This window comes from Phyllobates terribilis, unplaced genomic scaffold (assembly GCF_046119375.1).
Source record: "Phyllobates terribilis strain yellow unplaced genomic scaffold, ASM4611937v1 Scaffold_10__3_contigs__length_209671492, whole genome shotgun sequence".
Taxonomy (NCBI): Eukaryota; Metazoa; Chordata; class Amphibia; order Anura; family Dendrobatidae; genus Phyllobates; species Phyllobates terribilis.
Genome location: NW_027362770.1, coordinates 37,460,468 through 37,486,332, shown reverse-complemented (window position 1 = coordinate 37,486,332; position 25,865 = coordinate 37,460,468). Strand labels below are relative to the sequence as shown.

At 41.6% G+C, this 25,865-nt stretch overlaps 1 protein-coding gene across 2 annotated transcripts in view; it reads right to left on the bottom strand.

Moving 5' to 3' along the window:
• The window catches only part of GABRG2 (gamma-aminobutyric acid type A receptor subunit gamma2), a 342,923-nt gene that overhangs the window by 20,142 nt on the left and 296,916 nt on the right, over positions 1 to 25,865 (bottom strand). For both annotated transcript variants that reach the window (XM_073649530.1, XM_073649531.1), the window contains exon 8: positions 13,163 to 13,368. In XM_073649530.1, the coding sequence (XP_073505631.1) occupies positions 13,163 to 13,368 (206 nt within the window). The remainder of the gene's footprint in view (positions 1 to 13,162; positions 13,369 to 25,865) is intronic.

Genomic DNA, 25,865 nt, shown 5'->3' with positions numbered 1-25,865 from the left:
TAGCAAAACTTGAAGCAATTATTTGTTGGAAATAAATCAAAGGCAGCTACATAATTGCAATAATAGAACATGTTGGACTACTTGATCAATTCTCATAGGAATTTGCCTAAATAAAACAATGGTCACGACTATTTCTTTAAGACATACTGCGGACGTACCTTTTTTTATTAGTCATCTCAAACTATTTATTACCTCGGTGTAATTGCAAGTTGAATGCTGTGACCATAGACTCATTCATGAGCAATTTTCTCTCTCCTAGTTTCTAAATGTATGTCCATTTTTTAATAAAATACTGTACAATAGTCCCTTAAAATAATTTAGTTATTGTATTAAAAATAAACAAAGTGAGGAAAGTGATAATGATGACTTGCGCTAACCACTTAGATTGCAATATTATTATTAATGCATATACTATGTGTAGGTTGATCATGAATAAGGAACCTTGTAAAAGCTTAACAATCTCCATTTATGTTGGTAAAGATCTGTCAATATATCCATTAACATTAGGAATATTACAGATCACTGTATAAAATTATCAGCATAATTTCAATGCATTCTAAGTAACCTAATGTTCTAAGTGCGTTGTTCATTCATTTACAATATGTTTAAAAAGCAAAGCACATCAAAAGGATCAAATCAATCAAAACTCTTTTTTGCATTTATGGCATGTAAGAAGTTTCTTTATTTTATTTTTTTGAAAACAGTGAAATTTGAAATGGATGCTATTCGGCAAATGGGCGAGACCATTTACTCAGGTCTTTACTGGAACTGTGCCGAGCATAGAGTAGGGGCAGAAATGATTGTTAGTATTCATCTGTAATTTTCTCTAGTAATCTAGTGCAATAATATTTAGATTCTTGTAAGCTCTTACTTTTCGGAGGAGCATTTTTTTACATATGCTTATATATAGATGCCAAATCCATACATATGTACCTGTACAGAATCTGGTTAACATCTATGAGACTCATGCCAATAATATTCATTTGCAGCTCCCTAATGGTCCATTTACACATTCTGATATCAGGTCATTAAACGAGAGCCAATTTACTAAATTCCAGGCATCTGAGATTGCTTACAAAGGCCAATGACAATGATGGGGATAAAATAATCATTAGTATGATCAGTCTGTGCCCATACAGTATCAAGTTATCAGCAGCACATGACCTGTTTACACAAGCCAATGTGCTGTCAATTTCGATGATTTGTTTATAGCATAATCGATCTGATCATCCAATGAATGTTTTTTTTCATTTATTGGATAACTGCCAGCATTTTTTCATGGGCAGGAATGAGTGTTCATTAGTGATGATCGACCCTGTTCTATTTACCCCTTCGGCGAGCACGCTCGGGTGCTCACCAAGTATTTTGGAGTGCTCGGCATTTCTTTTAATGTTGCCATGCCTGCAAGTGTCATGGCTGTTTGACAGCTGTGACACATACAGAGATAGCCTGTCTGACAGTCAATCTCTGCATGTGTCACTGCTGTCAAACAGCTGTGACACTTGCAGGTGCGGCGACATTAAAAGAAATGCCGAGCATGCCAAAATACCCGGCGAGCAACACGCTCAATCATCACTAGTGTTCATACAAACACTTGCATTAATGCATTATAAGGCGTCATTCAGGCGTCTGTGTTTCATGTAAAACACTTAACTATAATAGTCTATGGGGCTGTTCACATATCCATGTTTTTTTCATGGACCATGTGTCAGTGCAAAACTCATCCATTTTTTTCTGGCAGCATGGATGAAATGTGACAACACAGGTCAGTGAAAAACACTGACAGCACATAGATGGCTTCCATGTGTCATCCGTTTCCTGTCCATGTTTAACATTGCAATGGATAGAAGAAATTTTGTAATTTCTTAGTTTTTCCTTAGCTGAAACATACTGATGACACACTGATGACACACTGACCAAACACTGATGACACCAGTACCAATTTTTGCATAAGGCCAAGTTTATACGTTCAGATGGCTGTATAGATCGGACAAAGATGAAAATGCAGTGCACAGACTGGTCTGCATCTCTCTCGACTCAAGAGGGACAGCTGGATAGAAATACAGTACAGACCAAAAGTTTGGACACACCTTCTCATTTAAAGATTTTTCTGTATTTTCATGACTATGAAAATTGTACATTCACACTGAAGGCATCAAAACTATGAATTAACACATGTGGAATTATATACTTAGCAAAAAAGTGTGAAACAACTGAAAATATGTCTTATATTCTAGGTTCTTCAAAGTAGCCACCTTTTGCTTTGATGACTGCTTTGCACACTCTTGGCATTCTCTTGATGAGTTCAAGAGGTATTCACCGGAAATAGTTTTCACTTCACAGGTGTGCCCTGTCAGGTTTAATAAGTGGGATTTCTTGCCTTATAAATGGGGTTGGGACCATCAGTTGTGTTGTGCAGAAGTCAGGTGGATACACAGCTGATAGTCCTCCTGAATAGACTGTTAGAATTTGTATTATGGCAAGAAAAAAGCAGCTAAGTAAAGAAAAACGAGTGGCCATTATTACTTTAAGAAATGAAGGTCAGTCGGTGAGAAAAATTGGGCAAACTTTGATAGTGTCCCCAAGTGCAATTGCAAAAACCATCAAGCGCTACAAAGAAACTGGCTCATATGAGGACTGCCCCTGGAAAGGAAGACCAAGAGTCACCTCTGGTTCTGAGGATAAGTTTATCGGAGTCACCAGCCTCAGAAATCGCAGGTTAACAGCAGCTCAGATTAGAGACCAGGTCAATGCCACACAGAGTTCTAGCAGCAGACACATCTCTACAACGACTGTTAAGAGGAGACTTTGTGCAGCAGGCCTTCATGGTAAAATAGCTGCTAGGAAACCACTGCTAACGACAGGCAACAAGTAGAAGAGACTTGTTTGGGCTAAAGAACACAAGGAATGGACATTAGACCAGTGGAAATCTGTGCTTTGGTCTGATGAGTCTAAATTTGAGATCTTTGGTTCCAACCACCGTGTCTTTGTGCGACGCAGAAAAGGTAAACGGATGTACTCTACATGCCTGGTTCCCACCGTGAAGCATGGAGGAGGAGGTGTGATGTTGTGGGGGTGCTTTGTAAGTGACACTCTTGGGGATTTATTCAAAATTGAAGGCATACTGAACCAGCATGGTTACCACAGCATCTTGCAGCGACATGCTATTCCATCCGGTTTGCGTTTAGTTGGACCATCATTTATTTTTCAACAGGACAATGACCCCAAACACACCTCCAGGCTGTGTAAGGTCTATTTGACCAAGAAGGAGAGTGATTTGGGGCTACGCCAGATGACCTGGCCTCCACAGTCACCAGACCTGAACCCAATCGAGATGGTTTGGGGTGAGCTGGACCGCAGAGTGAAGGCAAAAGGGCCAACAAGTGCTAAGCATCTCTGGGAACTCCTTCAAGATTGTTGGAAGACCATTTCCGGTGACTACCTCTTGAAGCTCATCAAGAGAATGCCAAGAGTGTGCAAAGCAGTCATTAAAGCAAAAGGTGGCTACTTTGAATAACCTAGAATATAAGACATATTTTCAGTTGTTTCACACTTTTTTGTTAAGTATATAATTCCACATTTGTTAACTCATAGTTTTGATGCCTTCAGTGTGAATGCACAATTTTCAAAGTCATGAAAATACAGAAAAATCTTTAAATGAGAAGGTGTGTCCAGACTTTTGGTCTGTACTGTACATGAAGCTGTCGTGCTCGAATCGGAAGAGCCGCTGGCTAGTCCGTGCATTGCGTTCCGATCTTGGTCTGATTTATATGCCCATCTGACTGAGTCCTTATACTTTTTCTCTGATTTTTCCAGTCCTGATTTTACAATTTTTTTCAAATACTGTTCTTAAATACTGACCAAATACTAAACATGTGAACATGGCCAAGGCTACAAATTGTATTTTTTTTATTGCAGGTAATTTATAATACTAAACAAATTGTAAACTATAAACCTCCATACAATTTAACATTTGTCTGAAGATTTTAGTCAATCTATTTCAAGTGCTGTGAGAACTCACTGTTTCACACCAAGAATTGCACATTTCACAACATCATGATTTACAATAGAAATTGGCTCTTAGTTTTTTATCGTTATGACAAAACATGCCTTCAAACATGTGATGTATGGTGTACTAATTACAGAAGCAAATTTAAAATGTTGAATATATTTTTTAAAGAAAATGTCTACCAATTGCCACATTATTAAAACAGTTGTATTGCTGAAAAAGAGAACTTATTTCCATTATATAGATTTTTCATGCAAAATAATTAGAAACATAAAATGAATTATATAATAACTGATTAGACAATATAAAAAAAACAAATAATATAGTTTGCAGCAAAAAAATACAAAAAATTAAAGGCTACAGGGATAAATAACTCAATATAAATAATGCTAAAATACACTCACAGAATATATACAGTGGGAAAAATAAGTATTTCATACACTGCCAATATTGCAAGTTTGCCCCCCTACAAAGAATGGAGAGGTCTGTAATTTTTATCGTAGGTACACTTCATTTGTGAGAGACAGAATCTTAAAAATAGCCAGAGAATTAGCATATTATTGCATGAAATAAGTATTTGATACAATAGAAAAACAGAACTTAATATATGGTATTGAAATATTTGTTGGCTATTACAGAGGTCAGAAGATTCCTATAGTTCTTGACCTAGTTTGCACACACTGCAGCAGGAATTTTGGCCCACCCCTCCATACAGATCTTCTCCAGATCTTTCAAGTTTCAGGCCTGTTGCTGGGCAACATTGATTTTCAACTCCCTCCAAAGATTTTCTATTGGGTTCAGGTCTGGAGACTGGATAGGTCTCTCCAGGACCTTGAAATGCTTCTTACGGCGCCACTCCTTAGTTGCCCTGGCTGTGTGTTTTGGGTTATTAACATGCTGGAAGACCCAGCCATGACCCATCTTCAATGCTCTTACTGAGGGAAGGAGGTTGTTGGCCAAAATCTTGCGATACATAACCCCATCCATCCTCCCTTGAATGCAGTGCAGTCATCCAGTCCCCTTTGCAGAAAAGCCCCCCCAAAGTATGATGTTTCCCCCACCATGTTTCACAGTTGGGACGGTATTCTTAGGGTTGTACTTAACCGTCTTATTCTTCCAAACATGGCGAATGGAGTTGATACTAAAAAGTTCTATTTTGGTCTCATCTGAACACATGATGTTCTCCCATGTCTCCTCTGGATCATCCAGATGGTCATTGCCGAACTTAAAACGGGCCAGGAGATGTGCTGGCATGAGCAGGGGGACTTTGAATGCTCTACAGGATTTTAATTCATGATGGCGAAGTGTGTTACTAACAGTAATGTTTGAGACTGTGGTGCCAGCTTTCTTCAGGTCATTGACTAGGTCCTCCGAGTAGTTCTGGGCTGATTCCTGACCTTTCTCAGAATTATCCTTACCCCACAAGTTGAGATCTTGCATGGAGCCCCAGACCAAGGAAGATTGACAGTCAACTTGTGCTTCTTCCATTTTTTAAAAACTGTGCCAACAGTTGTTGATTTCTCAGCCAGCTGCTTGCCTATTGTCCTGTAGCCCATCCCAGCCTTATGCAGGTCTACAATTTTATGCCCGGTGTCCTTAGACAGCTTTATGGTCTTGGCCATGGTGGAGAGGTTGGAGTGCGATTGATTGAGTGTTTGGACAGGTGTCTTTTATACAGGTAATGAGTTCAAACAGGTGCAATTAACACAGGTAATGGGTGCAGAGTAGGAGGGCTTCTTAATGAAAAACTAACAGGTCTGTGAGAGACAGAATTCTTGCTGATTGGTAGTTGATCAAATACTTATTTCATGCAATAGAATGCAATTTAATTTTTAAAAATCATGAATGTGATTTTCTAGTTTTTATTTTTAGATTTTGTCTCGCACAGCTCAAGTGTACCTACGATAAAAATTACAGACCTCTCCACTCTTTGTGAGTGGGAAAACTTGCAAAATCGGCAGGGTATCAAATACTTATTTTCCCCACTGTAAATTTATGAAGCAGGTTCAATTAGTCAAAAAAGTCCTAAAGGAAAAGTTACAATAGGTACATAGGGTGCATAAGTAGGCATGTAATTTCTATCCACATTATTTTTTTATTACTATACGTCGGTACGTAGATGATGCCTGATTGAATAGTCACAGCGGTTACCAGATGGACTTTTATTTTTGAGAAAGTTATCAAAGGTTATGTACATTCAAAAATACATGCACAGTACATGATTATAATGCAGTTATTATATTAACTGTATGTCCACTTCTGCACCCACCTGCATAATGTTGGACCACTAAAAAATATAACTTAATTTAGATTTTGCTATGCAAACAACACCTAAGTCAGGTGTTCTTATAATTTGTTCATGAGTTTCATAAGATAGATGCCTCACTTCTAACCACCAGGAAGTGAAGTCTGTTCCTCCGCAATTTGAAACATTCAGGGGAATAATCCACTGGGGCTACTTTTATATGACAAACAGACAGTCAAACATAGTATATAACAGTAAAAAATTATTTATTAACCCCTTCCCGACCTTGGACATACCCAGTACATCCTGGTTGGGAATGACTTCCTGGCCTTGGACATACTGGGCAAGTCCTGACGATTTTGAGCGCTCAAGAGCTATGTGCGCATGATCTGCTAAAATCATAGCTGACACCTGGCTCTTACTGCCAAGAGCAGTGCTCACACTGCTCCCGGCAGTTTAACCCCCTAAATGCAGCATTCACAGGATTTAGAAGGCAAGGAGAGGGAAAATGAAAGTGAAATTTCAATAGAAGGACTAAGTAAAAAGTAAAAAAAAAAAAGTGTAAAAATGATAAAAAAATCACAAAATATTATTAGAAAATAAAAATATATTGTAAGCATAAACATGCTTTTTCATCATACCTCCAAACAAAATGTGGAATAAAACGTGAGCATAAAGTCAAATGTAAATAAAAAAGGTATCGGTGAAAATGTCATCTTGCCCTGCAAAAAACATGCTGCCACACAGCTCCATCAGTGGAGATATAAAAAGTTATAGCTCTCAGAATAAAGCGATGCAGAAATAATTTTTTTTCCGATAAAATAGTTTTTATTGTGTTAAAGCGCCAAAACAGGAAAAAATATATAAATGTGGCATTGCTGTAATCGTACTGACCCAAAGAATAACGCTGCCTTATCAATATTACCACAGGGTAAATGGCATAAAAAAAAAAAAAAAAAAAATTACTGAATTGCTGGTTTTTGTTCATTCACAAAAATTGGAATAGAAAGCGACCAAAAAACTTTGTGCCCTAAAATGGTACCAGTAAAAACATCAACTTCTCCCACATAAAATAAGCCCTCACATGATTTTGTCGGCCAAAATATGAAAAAATGGTAGCTCTCAAAATAGGTCAAAGCATTAAAAGATGTTTTTTAGTGTGTGACAGCTGCCAAACATAAAAAAACTATATAAGTCTGGTATCGCTGTAATCACACCAACCAAAAGAGTAAAGTTGTCTAACCACTTATACCGCTTGAGGAATGGCATAAAAATAAATAAAACCAATTCTTCACCTGCTGTTGATCTTTTCATTCTGTCTCCCAAAGATTGTAAGTCCCAGCGCAAATTTACCCTGCGCTCTATGCTGAGCGCTTACACCGGGGTTTCTGTGTAAATCTCTGAAATACGTGATTCAGACTGAACTCCAGGTGGAAGATTCCCTATAGTGAGGCAGATGGAGGCCTGTGAACACCATCAGTCTTATGATCCGGTGGTGTCTGTCTTTTTAGGTGTGCATAAAAGCGTGGTCGACTACAGGTTTGTGCATTTCTGAAAAGAAGGATAATGCTGAACAAAGGCCAGACAGAGTCATGAGCAACTCACTATAGTGAATGGATTCCTCGGGGGGTTTCATCTGAATCATATCACTCGGAGCACTTAGATGGAAACTCCAAAGTAAGTGCTCAGCGTCATAGAGTTCAGGATGCATGTGATCCCAAACATTATGTAAAATGTTCCCAATAAAAGCTTCAACTCAATCCACACAAAAAGCAAGTCTACATTTAGTGATCACATGTTTGCCATTCCTGTAGCAATGAGAGCTCGCCTAATTTATGGGTGCATGTCTCCAGAAGCACGAGCTGAACACTACAATATACTGGTCACTAAAATGACAGTTTGCAATTTTCACTCAGCAACAGCCACTGCTGCTTGTAAAGTCAAAATCGTCACTACACCTGTAAATAAATTCCCAGAGGGGTGCAATTTCAAAAATGGGGTTATTTTATGGGGGATTCTGCTCTTCTAGCACTTAGGGGCTCTGTATATGATGTCTGCAAACTATTCTAGGAAAATCTGCGGTCCAGGAGGCAAATAGTGCTCTGTCCCTCACGAGTCTCACCATGTGGCTAAGCAGTACTGTACAGCTACATATGGGGTATTTCTACATTCAGCAGAATGTTTTTTACCCATTTTCCAGTGTGAAAATGTAAAATCTTGGGTTAAAACAAAATTTTGGTGTTAAAAATGTAAATTTTTTTTCTTCATTTCCCAATGGTATAAAATGCAGTGAAACACCTGTGTTGTCAATATGATCACTGCACCCCTACATGAATTCATTGGGGGTGTAGTTTGTAAATTAAGGTCACTTATGGAGGGTTTCTGATGTTCTGGCACTTCAGGTGCTCTGACATGGCACCCCCAAACTATTCTAGCAAAATCTGAACTGCAATTTGGCGTTTCTTCGCTTCTGACCTTTGCTCTGTGCCTCAAAAATAGTTTTCCCCCACATATGGGGTATTGGCAAACTCAGAAGAAATAGAACTACAAATGATAGGGTCCATTTTCTCCCGCTATCCTTGTGAAAATGAATGAAAACAACATTTTTGTGGGAAAAATATTTTTTTTCATTTTCACAGATCAACATTGTAAAATTCTGTGAAGCACTTGGGGATTCGAGGTGCTCACCACACATTTAGATAAATTCCTTAGGGGTCTAGTTTCCAAAATAGGGTCACTTGTGGGGAGTTTCCACTGTTTAGGTACATCAGGGACCCTCCAAACGTGACATTACACCCACAGACCATTTGTACAAAGTCTGAGATCCAAAACATGACTCCTTCCTTTGTGAGCCCTGCCATGCCGTTTTTAACCACATATGACATACTGGCATACTGAGGAGAAATTGCACAACATATTTTGACTGAAATAGCTGTGTATCAATTAAAATATAACTTTCATTAATTATTTATACAATTATTAAAGTGCAAGTGCAACATGAATGCAAAAAATAGGAGAGTGATCCACTCATACACTCCTTTTCTGAAATGTCACACCTGATATAGAGACAACAAATGTTCAAGTGACCTCTCATGTGTTACTGGTCATCCAAAATATACAAATTTCCGTATTTAGAGGAGAGTATGTATTAAGTAGGATAGTCCTGCTTTCAAGAGTCAATAGTCACTCAACAAAAAGCTCCTGATGATACATAGCAATTACCATACGGACCTTATCACCTCAACAATAAATGAGCATAGAGGTCAGTGTCAAATATAATAAGAGATGATTTTGGACAAGAGAAATACAAAGGTAACATGATTATTTACCAAACACGCAGCAAATCATAGTGTTGGGGTCTTCCCAATGTTAGCCCTCTTTCACGGTTTGATACTCAATTTGTATAAACAAACCGATAGGCAGGGAATTGACCCATATCCTTCTTAATAACCCTATAAAAATTATCCCCAGTTAGTTAGACATGGGTAAAATAGTAGGGAAACATAAGTTTATCTAAGTAAATGGAATGATCTCACCCATATTTCTGGAAACGTCAATTGTCCAATCTCCATTGTGGTGAGCATCACCTTATACGAACCGCCCCGACACGTTTCTTCATATTGATTCTTCAGGGGAATAGGGTTCATAAATTTCCATCCATGGAGGGGCCAAAAAAATTCTTCCCCTAATCTGCGCTACTACAGCACATGGGAGGATCCCTCCTTAAATGTTGAGTGCTGCACTTGGATTGGGTACAGCATGTCACATGCTGCCATACCCAACCTGAGTACAAACCACTTCCTTCAGGGTGGAACGCTGCCTGGCACGCACGCTTAATTTCCGGGGGTGTGGCTATGAGCATCTCTTATTATTATCTTTGACACTGACCTCTATGCTCATTTATTATTGAGGTGATAAAGTCCGCATGGTCAATGCTATGTATCATCAGGTGCTTTTTGTTGAGTGACTACTGACTCTTGTAAGCAAGACTATCCTACGTAATACATACTCTCCTGTAAATACGGAAATTTGTATATTTTGGATGACCAGTAACACATGAGAGGTCACTTGAACATTTGTTGTCTCTATATCGGGTGTGACATTTGAGAAAAGGAGTGTATGAGTGGGTCATGCTCCTATTTTTTGCATTCATGTTAGTTTGTGAGCACTTGCACTTTAATAATTTTATATAATAAAAGTTATATTTTAATTGATACACGGCTATTTCAGTTTTCAGATACTGCATCATTACTAATAAGCCCAATTATCTATATTGCACAACATATTTTGGGGTTCATTTTTTCCTGTTACCCTTGTGAAAATAAAAGATTTGGGGTTAAATAACATTTTTGTGGAAAAAATTTGATTTTTTATTTTCACTGCTCGGCGTTATAAACTTCTGTGAAGTACCTGGGGGTTCAAGGTGCTCACAACACATCTAGATATATTCCTTGATGGGTGTTGTTTTCAAAATTGGGTCACTTGTGGAGGTTTCCACTGTTTAGGCACATCATGGGCTCTACATGGCATTAGCTCTTGATTCCAGCCAATTTTGCATTCAAAAAGTCAAACGGTGCTCCTTCCCTTTTGAGCCCTGTCGCTCACCCACACAGTTGTTTTCTTCCTCTAATGGGGTATTGACATACTCAGAAGAAATTGCGCAACAAATTTTGGGGTCCATTTTCTCCTGTTACTCTTGTGAAAATAAAAAAATGTGGGTATAAAGTAACATTTTTGGAAAAAAAGTTAAATGTTAATTTTGTTTTCCTTTTTCCACATTGCTTCAGTTCCTGTCCAGCACCTGAAGGGTTAACAAACTTCTTGAATGTTGATTTGATCACCTTGAGGGATACAGTTTTTAGAATTCTGTCACTTTTGGGTATTTTAAGTCATATAGGCCCACAAAGTCACTTCAAATGTGATGTGGTCCTTAAAAAAATAGTTTTGTAAATTTGGTTAGAAAAATGAGAAATTGCTAATCAACTGTTAACCCTTCTAACTTCCTAACAAAAAAAAAACAATTTTTCAAAAATTGTGCTGATGTATAGTAGACATGTGGGAAATATTATTTATTAACTATTTTGTGTGACATAACTCTGGTTTAAGGGCATAAAAATTAAATTTTGAAAATTGTGAACTTTTCAAAATTTTCAACAAATTTACAATTTTTTTACAAATAAAGGCAAGTCATATCAAACAAATTTATGACTATCATAAAGTATAATATGTCATGAAAAAAACAATCTCAGAATCACTGGGATCCATTGAAGCGTTCTACAGTTATTATCTCATAAAGTGACAATGGTCAGAATTGTAAAATATGGCCTGGTCATGAAGGTGAAAACTGGCTTAGAGGCTGAAGGTGTTAACTCCAAATTATTTTACTCAAATAGGTAAATAAAACAGCACTTTAAGGTCATTTAAAATTCATAAAACTACATGCTTTATGTACCAGTCAGGCCCAAAGTTTTATCCAGGGCATTTAGGCGAGTACTGAATTAATTGTTTAAATAGCCTCACAGAAACCTATGCTATTTCACTGATTAATCGCGTATGCACCCATATTTTGCAATTACTATATAGGCTATTTTATATATTTATGTGAGAAAAAGACATTGGATTTAATACATCAATTTTTACTGTTTTATACTATTGTTGGATGTCTGCTTGTACTATAGAAATAATGCCAGTGGATTGTTCCCATGAATGTTAGATATTCTGGACGTACTTGGTATCTTAAATGGAGACATCTATCTTACGAGACCCTTGAACTGACTATAAGAACACCTGACTCTGGCTGGTCATGAGTGGAAACAGAAATCTGTATTATCTTATGTTTTCAGAAGTCTGACATTATATTTAATCTGGTAGATGCAGACAACTTTATTGAGCAACCGTCACTAAAATACATCATCCTTGTACCTCTAGTACGATGACAGGCTCGACACTTTGTGTGCAAGAAAGTTTCCCCAAACTTTTTAAAACACCACTCAAGCATTTTTTTAATTTTTTTATTGCAGCGCTGGACTTGTACTACTAATGTACTTTCCTTGCCTCTTTTCTCAAACATACTAGTCATCATCTTCACCTTTTAGCAGCTCCTGTTGGTCTCCAGCAGTTTGCTGTGACCTGCCAGATCACTTTAGTGTTTTCTGGATCGAGAGCCGGAGCTCATTTGTCAATGAAAGTCTATCCTTCTGGCCCTCATAGATTTGCATTGAAAACTTGTGACTGGCTAGTCAGAAGTTTCGGTCACAAGATGCTGGCACAGGAGTGGAGGGGCACTGGGAAGAGCAGAAGATGACAGGTGGTGAGTATAATTAGGGGCAGAAAGCGCCACTCCAGTGCTGCAATAAAAATAAAAGCTGGAGTGGTGCTTTAAGCAATTACACTAATGACGATGTTTGCTTCTCCATTGAGACTTGTCAGAAAGATCGAATGATTTGGCACTATGTATAATGTCTAATAAAGAGATCATAGTATAATCTTACAAAACCATTGAATTATTTTGGCGATTTTAGATATTCAGATTCTTTAATACAATACCTAATTGAAATACAAATATTTTAAAGCATTAGTGTAATGCATTCGTATTCATATCAGCAGTTTATGTGGATGTATTACAATTTATAAATGTTTTCAAACGCCTACAGACTGAAAAACATGTCTAGAATTTTACAGTGAATGATAGACAGAAATGAGAGGGAAGGGAGTTATATCCGCACTCTTTCTGCATCAATGTCTAAGTGAGGAGAGGAGGCAGCAGAATATACATGTGGTGCTACATATACATTACTAGTGACACTATTAATAGAATTATATACATTAAACCTTGATATAGTAGTACCAGACAAAAAATATTTTTGGGGCTTACGGTAGGAAATAATTTGTATTTTTACCATACTCACTGGATTCTTTTTCTTTTTCTCTTTGTCCTTACTTGGCTTCCTGTTACTGACAAAATAATGAAGTGTTCCATATTCCACCAAGGCAGAAAATACAAAAATGAAGCAGACAGAGACAAAAAGGTCCATTGCTGTCACATAGGACACTTTAGGCAAAGATTTCCGAGCTATAGTACTGAGAGTAGTCATTGTCAGGACAGTTGTGATACCTAGAGAAAAATAGTTACGTTTCAGTATAATAGAAACTAAGATATTATACATTTAACAGCAAAATACCTAATACCATAATAGTACACTGTTTTATCGCCCTGTGAATGATACATATCATATACTAGACTATCAGAAGATCCTTTGAGTAATACAGTAGGTTAGTAAAACAGATCATAGTCTTAACATTATAGAAGACCAGTCACCAAATGTTTTATGTTGAGCTGGACACACGATATTATAGTGGCGGCAGAGAAGAATAAAACGTCTTTTTGTTTATTTGTTCTCACCATTGCGGAGATCATAGAATCATAGAATGTTAGAGTTGGAAGGAACCTCAGGGGTCATCGTGTCCAACCCATGCTCAATGCAGGATTCACTAAACCATCTCAGACAGATATCTGTCCAGCCTCTGTTTTATGACTTCCATTGAAGGAGAACTCACCACCTCCTGCCTGTTCCACTCATTGATCACCTTCACTGTCAAAAAGATTCATTCTATTGCTTCTTGTGTTTCCATGTGCAAATGAGAATAAGGATGATCCCGCTACACTGTGACATCCCTTCTGCAACATACCTGGCGGCGTTCTTGCATAGGGCACCATCTCCCACTATGCAAGATCGCAAACTTGTTCATCAGTCCAGTCTACTAGCCTGGCTTCTTTCCATGCTGTCTGTTTGTCTCTGTACTGACTGCTTAGGGCGGCGGCCCGGTCTCTTCCTGTTTCTTGTAGCTGCTGTGGGCACAGCCTATTGCTGTCAGTGACAGGATATTTAAACCAGCTTCACCTGGAAGCTGATGCCTGAGCAACGCTTTCATTCAGTGTGTCTCTTGTCTCTGAATGTGCCAGGTCCTGTTCTGTTCTTGTCTGTTTCCACCACTCTGGGGACTGTATTCCCAGACTGGCTCCTGTATCTCCTTCAGTAGCAGTTCCTGTCTGAACTGTGTCCTAGCCTGTTTGTCCCGCCTTCTAGGGGCCGCATACCTAGACCTGTTGTCTGTGTTTTCTTGCCTGTCTGTCCGCCTTCCTGGAGGCTGTATTTCCAGGCCAGTCTGAACATGCTCCTAGCCTGTTCGTTCCGCCTTTTCAGGGGGCCACATACCCAGACTCGCTCCTGTATCTCGCTGCAGTGTCAGTTTCTGTCTGAACACTCAGTTCCTGTCTGAACATTCTCCTAGCCTGTTTCCTGTTTCTCTCTATGTCCGTACCTTCCCTTTTTCAGCAGGGTCTGAACTTGCACCTAACTCCTACTCGTTGTCACTGTACTTCCGTTTGTGAGTTTAGAGTCCACTCGCTACTTCATTGCAAGTTTCTTGTGTGTATCTGGTTCTGCCTTTCCCTTCCAGTCTGTTCCGTGCGTACAGAGCTCTGTCCCCTCTGCTCTGCCTTTGCTCACCGCTCCGGCGGTTCTTGCCTGTTCTGCCTTGCTCACCGCTCCAGCTGTTCTTGCCTGCTCTGCCTTTGCTCGCCGCTCCAGGCAGTCTCACTCTGCTCTGCCTTTGTTCACCGCTCCAGGCGGCCTCGCTCTGCTCTGCCTTTGCTCGCGGCTCCAGGTGGTCTCGCTCTACTCTGCCTTTGCTCACCGCTCCTGGCGGTCTCGCTCTGCTCAGCCTTTGCTCACCGCTCCAGGCGGTCTCGCTCTGCTCTGCCTTTGCTCACCGCTCCAGGTGGTCTCGCTCTGCTCTGCCTTTGCTCATCGCTCCAGGCGGTCTCGCTCTGATCTGCCTTTGCTCACTGCTCCCGGCGGCCTCGCTCTGCTGTGCCTTTGCTCACTGCTCCAGGCGGCCTCGCTCTGCTCTGCCTTTGCTCACTGCTCCAGGTGGTCTCGCTCTGCTCTGCCTTTGCTCACCACTCCAGGCGGTCTCGCTTTGCTCTGCCTTTGCTTACCTCTCCAGCGTTCTCGCTCTGCTCTGCTTGTCTGCTCTGCATCTGCGGTTCTGTTCTTGAGTACCAGTCAGTACTGGACCTTATCCAGCCTGTGATCCAACCTGTTAGTGCCTCCCTGTCGGTACTCCAGCCATGCTTGCCAGTACTCCCTGCCAGCATACCAGTCATGGTTACCTGCGCCCGCCTGTCTGCATACCTGCCGTGCCTGCCTATACCCACCAGTCAGTGTGCTAGCCTAACCTGCCTGTTCCTGTATTCTCCGGTGTGGGTCAACAGCCGTGTCCGGGGTCTATCCTGGAGTAGCACCTGGTCCCTCTACTCGGTTCCTCCCTGGTGAACTGGCGTCCTTAGTAGATATGAGCGGTGTTAAACTCAAACTGTTCGCCAATCTCAAATTCGAGCTGTTTTGGGCGGTGTTCGAGCCGTTCGGCGAACACGAACGATTGGAAAAAAATTCGGCTGTTCGAGGTTATGTTCGATAACTGTTCGTGCACCAAAATCAGAACTGAATTTTTTCTCAGTAATGATGAAAATTAATGTTAATACGCAGTTTGAGTGTACAGCGGGACGGGGGAAGGGGCAGGGGATGGATCTCTGCAGGAAAAATGAAGATCTCCTTTTTTTTTTGTCTTTCCCGCATTTACAGTGGGAAGGTGCAGTCTGTCAGCCTATCAGCAGCGCACATACAGAGCGAACTGCTTTTTTTCACAAAAGCAAGGGCATGTGTCATTGGCAGTGTATGTCACATGTCCTTGCCCTATAAAACCCAGCCATTTTCCCCGTTACCACCATTTTCTCACTGCTGCAGCTGCGTGTTAGACGGCACCGCTGTTGCTGTGTGCGCTAGACTTTGTTAATTTCAAGCCAATTTTCGCACAAATCTACAGATAGCTTGGGAGTAGGGAAGAGTTGTGATTGCAGTCCTTTTAAGGACTAGGTTACATCATTTCATACGACTTTTATCAGGCAGGTCTGTGCTCTTAAATAGATAGGTTGGGAGTAAAGACTAATTGTAATTGCAGTTCTTTTCAGGGCTAGGATACATCAGTTCCTATGACTTTTTGCCAGGCAGGTCTGTGCCAGTGCTGTGCAAGTTTTTTTCACAGCATTTGGCTAAATCTAGCAAAGCAAATCCTTTTTGGACTATTGCAGAGTGTGTTAGTCAGTGGAGTAGCCTATCTGTGTTGCAAGCTACACCACCTGTGTATAGAATACAAATTTTTTTACTGCACCTAGTGAAGTAAAACCTTTTGGGCATAGCATCATTCTATTAGTCCATCTATTCTAGCTTCCACCAGGTTGCAAATTCAATATAATTTTTTTCTGCATCTAGCTCTGAAAAAATATTTAGGCTTCTAGCAGTGTGTGGGACTTGTTCTATTAGTCCATCTATACTAACCTCCATCAGGTTGAAAATTCAATATAATTTTTTCTGCATCTAGCTCTGAAAGAATATTTAGGCTTCTAGTAGTGTGTGGGACTTGTTCTATTAGTCCATCTATACTGACCTCCAAATGGTTGCAAATTCAATATAATTTTTTTCTGCATCTAGCTCTGAAAAAATATTTCAGCTTCTAGCAGTGTGTGGGACTTGTTCTATTAGTCCATCTATACTAACCTCCATCAGGTTGCAAATTCAATATAATTTTTTTCTGCATCTAGCTCTGAAAAAATATTTCAACTTGTAGCAGTGTGTGGGACTTGTTCTATTAGTCCATCTATACTGACCTCCATCAGGTTGCAAATTGAATATAATATTTTTCTGCATCTAGCTCTGAAAAAATATTTCGGCTTGTAGCAGTGTGTGGGACTTGTTCTATTAGTCCATCTATACTGACCTCCATCAGGTTGCAAATTCAAAATAATTTTTTTCTGCATCTAGCTCTGAAAAAATATTTCAGCTTCTAGCAGTTTGTGGGACTTGTTCTATTAGTCGATCTATACTGACCTCCATCAGGTTGCAAATTCAAAATAATTTTTTTCTGCCTCTAGCTCTGAAAAAATATTTCAGATTCTAGCAGTGTTTGGGACTTGTTCTATTAGTCCATCTATACTAACCTCCATCAGGTTGCAAATTCAATATCATTTTTTTCTGCATCTAGCTCAGAAAAAATATTTCAGCTTGTAGGAGTGGGTGGGACTTATTCTATTAGTCCATCTATACTAACCTCCATCAGGTTGCAAATTCAATATCATTTTTTTCTGCATCGAGCTCTGAAAAAATATTTAGGCTTCTAGCAGTGTGTGGGACTTGTTCTATTAGTCCATCTATTCTAAACTCCATCAGGTTGCAAATTCAATATAATTTTTTTCTGCATCGAGCTCTGAAAAAATATTTAGGCTTCTAGCAGTGTGTGGGACTTGTTCTATTAGTCCATCTATACTGACCTCCATCAGGTTGCAAATTCAATATAATTTTTTTCTGCATCTAGCTCTGAAAAAATATTTTAGCTTGTTGCAGTATGTGGGACTTGTTCTATTAGTCCATTTATACTGACCTCCAAAAGGTTGCAAATTCAATATAATTTTTTTCTGCATCGTGCTCTGAAAAAATATTTAGGCTTCTAGCAGTGTGTGGGACATGTTCTATTAGTCCATCTATACAGACCTCCATCAGGTTGCAAATTCAATATAATTTTTTTCTGCATCGAGCTCTGAAAAAATATTTCAGCTTGTAGCAGTGGGTGGGACTTGTTCTATTAGTCCATCTATACTGACCTCCATCAGGTTGCAAATTCAATATAATTTTTTTCTGCATCTAGCTCTGAAAAAATATTTTGGCTTATAGCAGTATGTGGGACTTGTTCTATTAGTCCATCTATACTGACCTCCTTCAGGTTGCAAATTCAGTATAATTTTTTTCTGCATCGAGCTCTGAAAAAATATTTAGGCTTCTAGCAGTGTGTGGGACTTGTTCTATTAGTCCATCTATACTAACTTCCATCAGGTTGCAAATTCAATATAATTTTTTACTGCACCCAGCTCTGAAAAAATATTTAGGCTTCTAGCAGTATGTGGGACTTGTTCTATTAGTCCATCTGTACTAACCTCCATCAGGTTGCAAATTCAATATCATTTTTTTCTGCATCTAGCTCTGAAAAAATATTACAGTTTGTAGTAGAGTGTGGGACTTGTTCTATTAGTCCATCTATACTGACCTCCATCAGGTTGCAAATTCAATATAATTGTTTTCTGCATGTTGCTTTGAAAAAATATTTCAGCTTGTAGCAGTGTGAGGGACTTGTTCTATTAGTCCATCTATACTAACCTCCATCAGGTTGCAAATTCAATCAAATTTTTTTCTGCATCTAGCTCTGAAAAAATATTTCAGCTTGTAGCAGTGTGTGGGACTTGTTCTATTAGTCCATCTATACTAACCTCCATCAGGTTGCAAATTCAATATAATTTTTTACTGCACTTAGCTCTGAAAAAATATTTAGGCTTCTAGCAGTATGTGGGACTTATTATATTAGTCCATCTATACTAACCTCCATCAGGTTGCAAATTCAATATAATTTTTTTCTGCATCTAGCTCTGAAAAAATATTACAGCTTGTAGCAGTGTGTGGGACTTGTTCTATTAGTCCATCTATACTGACCTCCATCAGGTTGCAAATTCAATATAATTTTTTTCTGCATCTAGCTCTGAAAAAATATTTCGGCTTCTAGCAGTGTGTGGGACTTGTTCTATTAGTCCATCTATACTGACCTCCATCAGGTTGCAAATTCAATATAATTTTTTTCTGCATCTAGCACTGAAAAAATATTTCAGCTTCTAGCAGTGTTTGGGACTTGTTCTATTAGTCCATCTATACTAACCTCCATCAGGTTGCAAATTCAATATAATTTTTATTTGCATCTAACCCAGCCAATACTTTTGGTCTAATACCACAGTTTGGCCACTCAGCTCTGCTCGCTTCCCATCCATTGTTTTTTTGTGCTAACAACTCCAGAGTTGTGAATTAGTTTACCAACAAAATTAGTGGAAAAAGGCCTGCTGCTGGAGGAAAGGGGAATAGGCGTGTTGGGAAGGGGAAAAAAGGTTGTGTCCGTGGGGTAGGTGTTAAAGCAACAGTAACAACTGCAGAAGAAAGACCATCTTCCAGCCAAACTAAAATGTCTGCTTCTTTTAGCGGACAATGGGATAAGATCCCTTTCAAACGGCCACGCCAATCGCTACAAATTCCAGATGAGGCACAAAAACAGCAGGTGCTTCAACGGATATCAAGTGCTCCTTTAAGTGGGCTCTCCTCCACCTCAACTTCAACATCACAAATACTCCAGTCCTCAGAGGCGTCACCCCAATCACACTTGCTTCCTCACAGCTCCCAAGTCTCCAGTTGCCCGTCTGAGTATGGGGTAGAACAGATGGTTGAGTCTGCAGAGCAGTTTACTCATACTATAGCCTGGGAATCAGAGGTCGGCTCCAGAGCTTCTGTGAATCCAGACGAGGAAATGATCTGCACTGATGCCCAGAATCTTTATGAGTCGGATCCAGGACCAGATGCAGAAGGTTCTGACCAAAATGTAGACCCTCGTTCCCAAACTGTAACTCCTGTTGGTGGAGACAATGAGGAAGACGATGATGAGACTCAAATACCTGATTGGAGCGACAACTTTAGTTTTTTGTCAGGGCAGGAAGAGGTTGGCTCTGAGGACGACGGGTGTGATAATACACAGGGTGATGATGATGAGGTTGGAGATCCCACTTACTGTCAACCCACAGTCAGCCAAGAGATGAGGTCAGCAGAGGAGGTGGAGGAGGATGCTAGTGACGACGAGGTCAGGTTGCGCCTTCCTGGACAGAGACGTAGTACTAGAAGCACGTCAACAACTGCATCCTCAAACACAGCTCTGCCTCTGACCACAAGTCGTGGTGGCTCTTCAGGTCGCATGGGTGCTAAGCCTTGCATAGCCTCTGCATTTTTTCAGATCGATAAAGATGACCCAACTCGTGTTATCTGTAACATTTGTCAGCAAAAGCTAAGTAGAGGCCAAAAAATACATAGTTTGAGTACTTCATGCATGAACCGGCACATGGACATGAAGCATAAGTTGCAGTGGGAAGCTCACTGTGCTACAATGCGGCCTAGCCGGCCGGGCCAACCACCTTCGGCCGCATCTTGTGCATCCGCGGCCTCTTCATCCTCTGTGACTGGGGGGACAGCAGTCACACCTGTTTTGGGACGCAGACCTGCCACCTCTTTACCCGCAACAGCCAGCGTGATTGGCAGGTCATCATTTTCTTTGGAGGTGGTAACACCAGCTGGTTTTGAGCACTGTCCGACATCGATAGCACCACCTTTGGATCAAGGCAACCTAACATGTCCGCCTGCATCTTCCTCACAGACCGGCAGTTTGCCGGGGACACCCTTCTCAACCCCGTCTAAGCACAACAGGCAGCCCTCGGTTTCTCAGATGTGGACAAGTAAAAGACCATTTCCTCCTAGCCATGAGAAAGCTAAGAGGTTGAATTTCACCATCTGCAAGCTCTTGGCTACAGAAATGCTGCCTTTCCGCCTGGTGGACACAGAGGATTTTCGAGACCTTATGTCTGTCGCAGTGCCCCAGTACCAGATGCCCAGTCGGCACTACTTCTCAAAGAAAGGTGTGCCTGTGCTCCACCAGCATGTCACACACAACATCAGCGCTTCTTTGAGAAACTCTGTGTGTGACAGGGTGCATTTCACCACAGACACTTGGATGAGAAGGCATGGACAGGGGCGTTACATGTCGCTGACTGGGCACTGGGTAACTATGGTGACAGCAGGACAAGGGGCTGCTGTCCAAGTCTTGCTGTCACCACGAGTTGTGCGTCAATCCTCTTTATCTCAAAGTTCCTCCACTGCTTCTGCCTCCTCAACCTCCTCTCGGTCCTCCACCTGCACCCAAAGCCTGAGGAGTTGTGGTCAGCTCTGGAGAACCAATTTCATGAATGGTTGTCTCCACTGGACCTGAAACCAGGGAAGGCCGTGTGCGACAATGCTGCAAACCTGGGTGCGACCCTTCGCCGGGGCAATGTCACACACGTGCCTTGTATGGCTCACGTGTTGAACCTGGTTGTCCAGCAATTTTTAGCCCACTATCCCGGACTAGATGGCCTTCTGCAGAGGGCACGGTCACTGTGTGCTCACTTCCGCCGTTCGCATCCCGCAGCTCAGCGACTTACATCTCTACAGAAGTCGTTGGGCCTGCCACTTCATCGGCTAAAATGCGATGTGCCTACCCAGTGGAATTCAACTCTGCACATGTTGCACCGACTGTGGCAGCACCGACAAGCCCCGGTGCAATACGTTCTGACGTATAGCCTGGGCCAACGAGATCCAGAGGTGGGGCAAATCACGCTGGCGGAGTGGTCTCAGATCAGGGACCTATGCACCCTTCTGCACAGTTTTGAAATGGTGACGAAGATGTTTAGTGCTGACGATGCCATTATCAGCATGACTATTCCGGTGATTTACATGCTGGAGCACATGTTAAACAGAATTCGGAGTCAGGTGGTGGCACAAGAGGAGGTGGAGGAAGTAGAGGAGGAGGAGTTGTATGCGGAAGGGCTAACATCTGCAAGGTCCAGATGGTTGGCAGCACCAAGGCGGCAAGCATGTGAGGGTGGGGGAGATGGTTTTACCAGGGCACATGGTAGCAGCCAAACTAGTGAAGAAGGTGCAGGAGCCCAGGAAGAAGTGGAGGACGTACTGATGGAAGACTCATCAGATGAGGGAGACCTTAATCACATTTCTGTTGTGCGAAGTTGGGAGGATAGTACAGAGGAAGGAAGCATGATTGTTACCACGCCACCAACACAACAGGGACTTGGTGCTCCTGGATGCGCAAGACACATGAGTGCCTTCTTGCTGCACTACCTGCAACATGACCCTCGAATTGGGAGAATTAGAAATAATCCTGACTACTGGGTTGCCACACTGTTAGATCCCCGGTACAAAAGTAAATTTGCAGAAATTATTCCTGCCATAGAAAGGGATGCACGCATGCAGGAGTATCAGCAGAGACTGTTGCAGAATCTTACATGTGCTTTTCCACAAAACACCAGTGGTGCATGTAGTCAATCTCACAGTTCCAACTTGCCAACCGTGGGACCGTCAAGTGTTCAGCACTCAAACCGTAACAGAAACACAGTATCTGCTGGTAACATCAATTTTGCGGAATCATTTCACCACTTTTTTAGCCCATTCTTAGCAAGGCCACAGGAGACAAGAAGTCTGACACATAGTCAACGCCTAGAGACGATGGTACAGGAGTATCTCCAAGTAAACATTGAAGCCATGACTGTGTCACTAGACCCTTGCTCTTTTTGGGCTTCCAATCTGGATAATTGGCCGGAGCTCACCACTTACACCTTGGAGATCTTGTCATGCCCCACAGCCAGCGTACTGTCTGATCGTGTGTTCAGCGCTGCTGGTGGTGTGCTGACAGATAAGCGCACGCGGCTCTCCACTGATAATGTAGACAGACTCACGTTCATAAAAATGTACAAATCATGGATCCGAAATGACTTTTCTACCCCTGTGTCATCCTGGGGAGAGTAAAAGCTTGATGATTTGTTAAAATCACCTCAACAACCGTTTTAAGCTTTAAAATTACTAATTATGTTTATCTGCATCTAGGCTGGAAAACAATTTGGGCTTTGTAGCAGTGTGCAGTACTGATTCTATTAGGCCATCTATACTAAGCTCCACCAGATTTAAAATTACTAATCATGTTTATCTGTATCTTGGCTGGAAAATAATTTGGGCTTTGTAGCAGTGTGCAGTACTGATTCTATTAGGCTATCTATACTAAGCTCCACCTGCTTTCAAATTAATAATAATTTTTAGCTGCATCTAGCCCGGAAAATAATTGTGGGTCTCCTAGATGCGCAAGACACATGAGTGCCTTCTTGCTGCACTACCTGCAACATGACCCTCAGATTGTCAGAATTCGAAGTAATCCTGACTACTGGCTTGCCACACTCTTAGATCCCCCCAAACTATTCGATCAACCTTTTCATTTCAATAAAAAACAAAATAATTGTCATTTTTGAAATTATAAGCATTAGCAGATTATTAGAAACTGAAATCAAACAGTTTTCAACTCAAAACTTTATTGTAGGTGATGTTACATTTTCACATAGGACCCCTTGTTCGAAAGGAGCTTCTGAACTGTCTCGTCCATTGAATTTGTCAGGTTTTGGATGGTTTCTGCTTCAATTGTTTTGCATGAGGACAGAATACCCTACCAGAGCTGTTGCTTAGATGTGAACGGCCTCCCGCCATCATAGACACTCCTTTTGATGATGCTACAGAGGTTCTGAATGGGGTTGAGGTCAGGGGAGCATGGGGGTCACACCATAAGTTTGTCCCCTTTTATGCCCATATCAGCAAGAGATGCAGATCTGTTATGTGCAGCATGAGACGGTGCATTATCATGCATGAAAATGATCTTGCTGTGGAATCCACGGTTCTTCTTCTTGAACCATGCCAGGAAGTGCTATTTGAGAAGCTCCACATACATTATGGAGTTCATCTTTACCCCTTCAGGGATCCTAAAGGGGCCGACAATCTCTCTCCCCATGATTCCAGCCCAAAACATTACTCCACCTCCTCCTTGTTGGCGCTGTAGCCGTGTTTGCGTGGGGTGTCCATCAACCAGCCATCCTCCACTCCATCCATCTGGACCATTGAGCATTTCACAGCACTCATCGGTGAACAAAACAGTTTTGAAGTCAGTCTTCATGTATTGTTTGGCCCACTGGAGCCGTTTCTGCTTGTGTGCAGTAGATCGAGGAGGTCAACAGGATGGCTTACGCACAGCTGCAAACCTCTGAAGGACTCTGCATCTGTTGCTCGGGGGACGATGGAAGCACCTGCAGCTTCAAAAACTTGTCTGCTGCTATGACAAGGCTTTCTTACCGCTGCTCTTTTAACCTGACTTAATTGCCTGTAGGAAAGAGTCCTCAATTTGCCATTATCAGCACGCACACGTGTGTACTGTGAATCAGATGCATACTTCTTGATTGTGTGATGATCAGGATGAATTGTCTTGGCAATGTTGATTGTAGTCATGCCTTGACCTAAACACTCCACAATTTGTTGCTTCTCAGCAACCGACACATCCTTTTTCTTTCCCATTTTGGCAGAAAATGTAGGCTGCTTAATAATGTGGGACAGCCTTCTTAAGTAGTCTTGCCTTTCATTGGACACACCTGCCAAACTAATTAGCACAGGTGTCTGCAATTGCTTACAGTGATATAAAGAGCCCTGACACACATCACCATCAATGAGTTTAACTGACAAACAAACAAATTCTTCCCTTGTCACTCCTAAACACTTTTTGCATAATAATTTGGAACACAGTGTACACGTGCTTTTCCACAAAACACCAGTGGTTCACGTAGTGAATCTTACAGTTCTAACTTGGCAACCGTGGTTTGTATGGAGTTGTTCAATAAAGGGCCCAAAATTAAGATAACATAGACGGGAGAGGTCTCTATGAATAGGAATTCCTAAGTATTTGATACCCTGTGAGGGCCAGGCAAAGGGAAAGTTGGACTGGATGGAATCCTGTATGGATTTGGGGAGGGAGACATCGAGTACCTCAGACTTCGCTACATTGATTTTAAAATTTGACCATGTAACAAATTGATCTATTTCAGCCATAACAGCAGGGATGGAAATATGTGATTGAGTGATATATACTAGGACATCATCAGCAAATGCAGAGCACTTGTACTCGGTGCCTCCCACCTCAATCCACCTAATATTGGGGTTATGGCTAATTGATGAGAGCAGGTGCTCCGTCACTAGGATGTATAAGAGAGGGGACAGAGGACATCCCTGCCTTGTCCCATTGGTGATTATGAAAGTTGATGAAAAATTTATGACGCGCCCCCTGGGCCTTCGGACACCCGGAGCCGGACCCTTTTTGTGGATGCTGGTGATTGTAGTCTCCGTTAGCGGCGCCCCGGTTCCGTGGCTCAGGGCGGTCAAACCAGTGGTGGAACTATTTATGTGGTTTTGATGTTTTAATGTCCGACTACGCCACCCGTGGATTGCGATCAGAGTGAACCGCCGCTGCAGGGCAGACCGCTGAGGCTGGTGTTGTGGGTGCAGCAGAGCGTAGTATAACTCCCCACGGGAGGAGTATAGCCTCAGGGCAGTGTATGCGGAGGATGGGGGTGATGGTGCAGGGCAGCAGCAGTGACGACACGGAGTCAGTGGTGCAGTCCAGGGCCTTTACCCAGAGTTCTTATTATTCAGACCACTTCTGCAGGTAACGACTGCCCACGTCGTACTGTGCTCACCAGGTGAGGGGCTCAGACAACTCCCAGATAACTTTGGAGCGATTCACAGGACCCCCTATGTGTGTCCTTTGTCTGGCCTTTCTTACCATCGATTCTGTCCGGCTGCCTCGGGCCTCCTCTTGGTAAACTTGGCGCCAGTTTCCCTGACCCTATGTGGTGCCTTCCTAGCGGGTGTAGCGAGGGGCTGCGCCACTTAAAATTTCACAGCCTCCGGTTTGTAGCTGAGGGTCTTTTCCCGCCTCCACTAGTATCGGGGACCGGTCTCCCCCTTTGGCCTGACCCCTCCACGCAGGTGGATTCGGGCGTGCGGT